Source organism: Amblyomma americanum, chromosome 1, assembly GCF_052857255.1.
Source record: "Amblyomma americanum isolate KBUSLIRL-KWMA chromosome 1, ASM5285725v1, whole genome shotgun sequence".
NCBI classification, from domain to species: Eukaryota; Metazoa; Arthropoda; class Arachnida; order Ixodida; family Ixodidae; genus Amblyomma; species Amblyomma americanum.
In genome coordinates this window covers 151,296,327-151,304,684 of record NC_135497.1, presented here as the reverse complement: position 1 = coordinate 151,304,684, position 8,358 = coordinate 151,296,327, and the positions used below count along the sequence as shown (strand labels likewise).

The following is an 8,358-nucleotide window of genomic DNA, read 5'->3' as shown; positions in this document are numbered from 1 at the left end:
TTGGGACTCTTAAGGGCTTTGCTGGTAAACTTTGCCAGACTTTCACTATATCCAAACAGGACTAGTGCTGACGACAACACAGTTTGTGCCAATAACAATGGGTTGCCACACTACCTGCCCTCATATGCTTTTTTTCTTATCAATCACTTCTCCGACACATGATAAGGCCATCTATGCTATTTTCCAAGGCCATGCCTTGCTGCTTAATTCCTGCTAAAGCATCATGTCATTTTAGCCTTTACAGCCTATGACAGATTTGCATGAAAAGTGCATGGACAAAGTGCAAGAGCTTCGACAAAACACACACTTCCATGCCTCAGTAAGATCATTGCTGATTAGAAAAAATTGTGCCCTAATGTCACGTAAACAGGAATTTGCGAGTAAAAGTATGAAAGGTGCCTTGCCAAAGCAGTGGAGTCTAAACGAAAGTTGTTTTTGCAACTTCAGGCCACGTCACAGATATTCTATCATTTATTTTCCGTGCTAGCCTTCAATGTCATTCAAAGACGACAATTGCACTCACTGTGGGTCATGGTGCCATTCTGACATTATTTACAATCTACACAGGACCGTGCGAAAGACTATGTCAATCACTGTGGCTTAATCTTGTCTCGCAGCATCTGCCTGAGCTCGCCTCCGGTTGGCATGGGCTTAATGAGACCACGCTTCACGAGCGCTCGAATGGCTATCGATGTGCCTCCAAGCGTGACTGTGTATCGGGCTGGGGTGGCCAACTTGTACATGGCTGATGCCGTGGCAATGTAGTTGAGCCCCGATTTTCGCAAAGGACTGATGACAGACTCCGGCAGGCCAAGGAACTCCAAGATTGGGACAACGTCAACACCACTGCACAGAGAATACGAAAAGGAGCACCGTGGTTGCGACCTCAACTACTTTGCACTGTAATGCACAATGTGAACCATGTTGCACCTGATACCAAACAGTATTTGCAGAGGAACACAGGCTCAGAATTTATTAGACAGTGTCAATTTCACTGCTCCTCCTTTCCTTGAGAAAAACAGCCCTTTAATCCATGTGAATTCATAAGGATTACTGAATGACTTGGCAAATGCCCACCACATATGCGACATCAAGATGATTTTTAATGACAAATGAAGCATCATAATGTTGGGAACACATGACTAGCATTTTTAAGAGCAGGAATGAATATCAGGGTCTCACTCTAAAGACACAGCTAAGAGTGCCAAACTGAACTGTTCAATAAAAATGAGAAGACGTAAGGATGCAGTGACAAGACCACTTTGTGTCACCACTACACACCCGTCATTTCGAAAAGCGAAGAAGCATTTTCAGATGTTAGGCACATTTGTATTATTCCCTTCGTCGTACTGCATTATTTACAAAAAAAGGGAAGCAGACACAGAAAACAAAAAAAAAAATGGTGCTGTTTTAAATGTTACTGTATTCAACAGTTGCATGTCCAGGGTGAAAAACACCCGTCTAATCACTGCCAGGTTCAGTGGTTCTAGCAGTTTCAAAACAGTGACTATAGATGCTTGTCTCCCAACAACCCCAACCTACTTCCACAGTAAGTGGCTGCTACTACTACAGGTACCTTCTACAGACATAAAATGCAAAATTTATTCACAATCAACTTTCCCCCCACCAATATCTGGGGCCAAGTTCATGACAATTTTTGTGTACACATATATCTCGTTATCGGCTATCAAGAGTGGCCACGATGCGGGTACCAATTGTGAACCTACCTTCAAACATGCAGTCATGTGACTCTAGTTTGCCATGATCAAAAAAAAATTCCAACACTGAATTTCATCAATGAAAACAAAAGACATGATGCTTACAATAAAAAACACCGGACATGCACTGCCCTGTGTCTTTTACTTACTTTTAACTTTTCTGCACTGCACTTTCGTTGCGTGTAAAAATTTCCTGTTTTCAAGTGGTGCATACACACAAGGCCAAGATTAAGGCATGGTGCGGAGGAGGTTATTTTTTCACACTTACCATGTAGCTAAGTAGAAGAATGAGCCGAACCAGACGATCGAGGTCGCAATGTGCACGGGCAACATGACATACCAGTATTCTTTGAACATTTTCTTGTACCGCTGAAATATGCTCAGCTTTTCCTCCATGACTTCTTCCTTTTTTGGCTCAGCACTGGCTTCGAGTGGACTGGTAACATCTTTTTTAAAGCCTGCTCTTGCGTCTGACTTTGTGCAATATTCTGAAGAGAAACTATGTGTACAGGAGATGAAGGATGGTCTTGCTGCTGCAGCACAAGATTCCAAAGGAGAGTGCCTGATGTATGCCTTGTGCCATCGCAAATCTGGTAAGGAATATAAAGTGGACTAATATACACAACCAACAACCAGACATATATGTAACAAAAACAGAGACTCCAGAAATTTTTTTTAGTAGGGAGGCAAGACTGCAAGTTTGTTTTGTTAATTATTTTTTATTCAAAGTCCTATATAATTATTTGTTAAATTTTTTTGCCTTTAACTTTTTCTTTATTTTGCCCTGTTCAGTGGTGTATCTGTTACTGCACACAACGTCTAAATAGAAATCAACAGCTTTATAACAGTGTACACACGGGGAATTATCAACTGCATTAAAAAAATATGCACACAGTCTGTTTCGATTGTGCTAATCATGCTCATGAACAGAGGTCTGCTGATCAACGACTTCTGTGGGGCTTTGATTGGTTTAGGTCACTTGAAAGGTTTATCACTGGCTACGAAGCCAACTAGCTCGGCCCCACTGCGCTTTACATTAATAACGTCCTAGACTTGAAGTGCGTCTCAGAGATCTGATCTGAGTGCAAGTAGCTGGAGACGGGGAGGGGGGCTGCCTCCTCTGGAGAAATGCTGTGGGAGCCACCGCCCCCTTGCCTACCCCTCTTCCGGAGTAACTGAACACAGAGCAACCAAAAAAGGACACATTCCTGTAGGGGTTACTTTATATGAGGTACAAGGGCACTTTTGAGTCGGCGTTTACCAATAAATCAGAAAGTCCATTTCGCTCGAGATATACCGATCGCTGTTTTAAAATACATAACCTGCACAAATTCCCTCGACAAATCGAAGAGCAAGAGTTATCTCGATTTTTCCACCGGTGCCGTTAGCCATCTCAGCTTAGCTAAGCACATCACATCACATCATCAGCAAAACAGGGAAAGTTTCCCCGCGGAACAGAAGTAACAAAAAAAAAGAACACACATTTATCTCTTCCGCTAACAACATGCTCAGTTTGGATCCTGAAAACGTGCACTCACAGGGAAGTAACCGGTTGGTCTTCTGCAACGGGATGTGGCGCAAATATAACAGTCGCGGTAGTCTGCACGATGAAACGTCCGCTCTCCACAACCAACTAAACGTAGCTGACATACTGGCGATAACTACTGCAATAAAAATATCTCTAGATAACCATCTGCTCCACCAGGTCCGCGAAGCAATCCCACATAAACATGAGTTTAATAAACACGTGCTAAATGCGCTCCTTGGCATGAAAAGTAAGCAGAAGAGTTAACGAAAGTACAAAGCAAAACGATGAAGGACTTGCAGCGCCCCTACAGCCCCTGCGGCCAAAGACTGAGTTTATTGTTTTCTACATTTGCACACAAGGTCGTTTTTTTTTTTGTTATATTCAAACTGAAAGTGGCCAAAAGCAGCCAGAGTAAGTTAGTTGATGAAGTTAACTTAATTTGATTTAATTAGTTTTAGCGGAGTGCTGCTCTCCATGTTTAAAAATTTTTTTATGTGCAACTAGCAGTATAATAAAAAACATATCTGGCAAAGTAGCATATTATTGTCTTTCTTTAAGATGTAATTAAACATCGACAATTCTTGTTTTTTTTTAATTACTGAAAGGCCGGCTGAGCAGCCGAAACTAGCCGAAACAAGGGCCTGCGCTCTCTGCCGGTTGGAGAACCAACCAATGGCTTGTGGGTCCATGTTTGTGGGCAAGTTTGTGCTGTGTATTTTAACTTTATGGTATTAACTCGATGGTTGTGCAGTTCCTTGAAGACGCTGTCTCGTCTGCTCGATAAAATTTTTAATACAGAATGAAGAACAACCTACCTCTAACACTAGCTCTAATCTACCTTTCTGAGCAAGCGGTTGTGGAAACGGAGTGTCTAGCGTTCCGTCTGGACGGAACATTTGCTTCTGCTGCAGTTCCGTCCAGTGGTGGTGGTGGTTATGTTGGGTTGGGTTAGGTTCCATCTGGACGGAACTCTAGCGCAAATTGGAGTTCTTGTTTGGGTTGGGTTACGTTAGGTTAGGTTGGTTTGGGATGGGTTAGGTTAGGTTCCGTCTGAACAGAACTCTAAGGCAAATTGGAGTTCCGTCTGGACGGAACTCTAGCCACAGCCTTGTGGAAAACGCAGAACTACGGTTAGCAGAACCGCAGAATTTCTCAAAATCTCGGACATGAAACTCTGTGGTGTCAAGTGCTCTATGCATCTGTGCTCTCGCAGTCTATTGAACATCTTGTTTGGGCAGCCATGTCTGAGGAGAACCTCCTAGCTGCGAGCACTGCTCCTGAGGCTGAACTCGTCTGTTTCAGGCGACGCATGAGCCGAATTTCCACTCTTCTCTGGAAGTCATGCTTCATTGTGCTTATACGAGTTCGCATGGTAATCGCAGTTTAGGTGAATACACGGTACTGCCAAGATAGGCTGCGTGTTGGTAGTCATAGCCTCAAGTGAGTACTAACGCGCATCCTAACTCGGCAGTGCCATGTATTCACCACAAGTCTAAACGGCGATTGCCATGCGCTCTCGTGTAAGCGCAGTGAAGTACGACATTCAGAGAAGAGGGCAAATTCAGCTCGTGGGGCTGTGGTAGTGTGCAGCAGCAGTTTGGTGCTGCTTTTATGCATTCTCTCCGTTGTTTCTTATGGGACACAAAGTGGGACTGGCACCGGTCATACAACTCTCACAGCAACGACGGCCTGGAAAAGGAGCGCACTCGAATACTGCATGTGAGAAGCTTCAACAACTGGGCTAAGAGCGTGGTGATTAAGTAAGTGCATCGTGGCTTGCTGCATAAGCAAGCATGGTAGCGTTATGATGGACCTCTACTGACTGTTGCGTCAGAGAAAATCGAAAAAAAATTCCCTCGACCTAACCACCGGCTTATTAAGGCTAGAAATTTGCAAAGGTGGCATTTGGTGGTCAGTTTTGTTTTATATTACGTTAAAGAGGCCCGTTTGCTGTGCGATGTCAGTGCACGTTAAAGAACCCCAGGTGGTCGAAATTTCCGGAGCCCTTCACTACGGCGACCCTTGTAGCCTGAGTCGCTTTGGGACATAATCCTCCATAAACCAAACCTATGTATATTAAGTACTGTCTTTGCCAAAAGTAACCAGGCAATGATGTTTGCTTCTCACCCGTATAGTGGAGCCCATACGGCTGCCGTAAAGAGCAAAAGGTCTTGAAAGGTGAGGACGAGGGTTCTCCTTTCCTTACACAGATGTGGAGCATAAGGGGTGCCATAATTGCTCTGTTACATGGCTAAGAAACAAACCCCCATTGCCTGGTTACTTTTGGCAAAAACGGTACATGGGTAAGGTAACTCAAAAGCATTGTAGGGACCATAGTTAACTCTTATGCTTCGTGATGGAACTGCTTCATAACACAAAGTTGGTGCTTGCTGTTCCCCAGAACTGTGGCAAGCACATCAGAGGACATAGTGCTCGAACAAGTAGAGGTGGATTTGTAACTTTCACGGGATTTGGGAGCTCTACTGGTAATCCTGTATGGCTGCCCTTGCAGGGATTGTGGCAGTCGTCATGCTGTCGGTCTCTATTGTGGCTCCGCTTTGGATCCTCGTGTTTGCAATACTAGTGCAGCTCAGGAACCAGCCTGCACTTGGCTGGGAGGGAGAAGGACCTAGTCTCAGATTTGTCTTATTTTGTAAAATGCGAAATGGTGTTAAAGGCTGGCCACACAGTATGCTTTGTGGAGACAGTGACGTCGTGCGCAGTGTGCAATGTGTGCATTCAGTTATCAGGACACACAAGCGGAGGATGCGTCAGTGCTGTTTAAAAGGCAGCTCTTCATATCCATTTGCCACTATCGAGCGAAGCAAAGCCTCCAATATTGCAATGCATGCTGCTATATACAGTATTCTGGAGCACTATAACACAGCCTCCCACAGAGCAGCAGCCATTGTCACCACTGTGCTGCCACTACTCGGTGTTTTAAGCTGCCCAGTCCTGCACCCATTTGCCCATCTTGCTTTTCGTGCTTCACTCAACTCTTTTAGTGCTTTCTCTCCTTAATGACCCACACCGCCATCTTTCTACATCTATAGCTGTCTTCTCCTTTGCATTTGTATGCTGCGCACTTTGCCTGAAGGTCTCTAAAAAGCTGGCTTTCAAGTGGCTTTTTTACACTGGTAGCGAGGTCACATTACCTTGAAAAGCTCGGGGAAAAAAAACAAACTCGCAGGACGGTTACGACTGTAACGCGGGGTTCAGCGATAGCTGTTTAGGCATTTAGTTTTTGTGGATATTTTAAGGTAGAAAAGATACAGTGACCTCATGTCACACTGGTGTTGTGGTCAAGTATGATGCACCCCTGCACTGGCAGGTGGCTGTTCCAAACAGAGCCACCCGTAGGCTTATACGACCCAGGTTGACCATGATATAAAAGTGCGTTAATGACCTGTGGGTGCGTTAATGACATCCACGGTGGCTGGATGTCATTGACGCACCCACCAGTTACGGCAACGACGCCGACATGCAAGCCTTGGTCAGGTGCCTAACAGCTATCGCTGTAAAAAAAATATGTACATTGTATTCATACGTTGGTACAGAATATAACGCGAGGTGTATTCTGAAGCGTTATTTCTCGTCTGCTGCGGAATTTTGCGGAATCTTTGTGCCTGATTCGCGGAATTTAAAATTTACCGCAAAGAAAGTTAGGGGCCCTAGTTGCATGGCAGTGCACCTTTTGTGCTGGTGACAGTAGCTGACAGGACTGATAACAGATGCTGGGGCCTGCACCAGTGCCATAAAGCATGCATAAACTCTTTATTTCTTGCTTTCCCCACACTTTATTAATATTTTTTTAACGTGTGCTGTCCGTGGGTTACCTATAGAGCAGAATTGTTTCATCCAGATGTGCGTAACCACATGTGTATGCGCTTCCTGGGTTTGTTTGCACAGTGTGTAGAGAGAAGGAGAACATTTATTTTTTAGGGTGTGGACGTGGTCATGTAGTTAGAAAGGCATTAAAGGGGCTTCAAATTATAATAGTCATCCTGTAACTGCAGATCTCTATGTTCATTTTGTCCGGAAGAAGCAGTAGACTTTTGTATTGACCATTTTTCGTTTTTGCAGACAGTATAATAAAATGGCATTGAAAAGTCTGTAGATGTTTAGTGTCATTCTGTGTCATGCTTATGAAAATCTTACACGTTGCCAGCTATGATGCGCACCTAGAGCGCATCATCACTAAAACAAGCATTAATGCACATTTGGTTCCGGCACCATGAATTGTGACCATCCAGAGAGAAAAAAATTCGGAGGGCACTTAAGAATGCTTACATGCTGTGAAGGCTAAGGCATTAGTGTGTCATTGTAAGCGTACGACCTCGATGCAGGTTCCACCCTGAGAAATTAAACAAAAACACTCCTCCGAACGCTGATTCCACAGACGCTGAATTCACAAATGTCCGAGAGAAACACTCATTTCGAATACATGTCACAAGCTAGCCTCCAACCTTAGTAAGAGACGTATGCTATATGCAACGGGAAATCATATGACACCACCTGCAGCGGTGTACGGTGAACGGTTGGATCACAGTTTTGTCACGAAAATTGGTTCTTGAGGAAAGGAAACGGCCTAGTAACTGTCTCACATCCCGGTGGACACCTCAACTGTGCCTTAAGGGAAGAGGTAAAGAGTCTGGGAAGGCATACAATTGAAGGTGCATATGTCGTCAGTTTGAATCCCTGTTGCACACTAGCCTCCAACATGTCTAGCGCATGTAAGGTATATGCAATGGGAAACCGTATGACGCTACCTGGAACACTGTATGACAAACAGTTGCTCATAATTTTGGTACGAATGTAGTCGGGAAAACTGGTGCCACATCGAGGTCAGCCAGGGGGGTCTATATAGATGAAGGACATGCATATGATTGTCTGAAATGGTGGTGCTCGGCTTGCTGTGTGTGTTCTATGGCCACTTTTTGACGTCACCCTATTTTTCTTGCCACAGCTGCGGTTTTCTGTACCATCTGTGAGTTCATACACTAACACATTCCATCAGCTTTTTTCTTAATGAGACTAGTAATGCTTTCACATTAAAAAATAAAGTCAAGTGTTTAACTGCAATTATTCCTTTCAGTGTTTGATATATGAAGC

The 8,358-nt window shown here is 44.2% G+C and overlaps 1 protein-coding gene across 1 annotated transcript; it reads right to left on the bottom strand.

Annotated features, from left to right (window-relative positions):
* Positions 1-453: 453 nt before the first annotated feature.
* Positions 454-3,533, bottom strand: LOC144113942 (protein FAM210A). The gene is made up of 3 exons (XM_077647354.1): positions 3,257-3,533; positions 1,987-2,308; positions 454-846 (listed from the first exon to the last, which is right to left on the bottom strand). Exons 1-3 carry the CDS (start codon positions 3,486-3,488, stop codon positions 591-593), a joined length of 810 nt encoding a protein of 269 aa, XP_077503480.1. The 5' UTR covers positions 3,489-3,533; the 3' UTR covers positions 454-590.
* Positions 3,534-8,358: the final 4,825 nt, after the last annotated feature.

What these genes read in the sequence shown, in the direction of transcription:
- LOC144113942 (XM_077647354.1), bottom strand. Translation starts at nt 3,488, where the DNA reads ATGCCAAGGAGCGCATTTAGCACGTGTTTATTAAACTCATGTTTATGT. An exon ending in GACCAACCGGTTACTTCCCT is followed by an intron (nt 2,309 to 3,256) that starts GTGAGTGCACGT and finishes ATTCCTTACCAG; the next exon opens with ATTTGCGATGGCACAAGGCA. An exon ending in TTCTTCTACTTAGCTACATG is followed by an intron (nt 847 to 1,986) that starts GTAAGTGTGAAA and finishes TTCTCTGTGCAG; the next exon opens with TGGTGTTGACGTTGTCCCAA.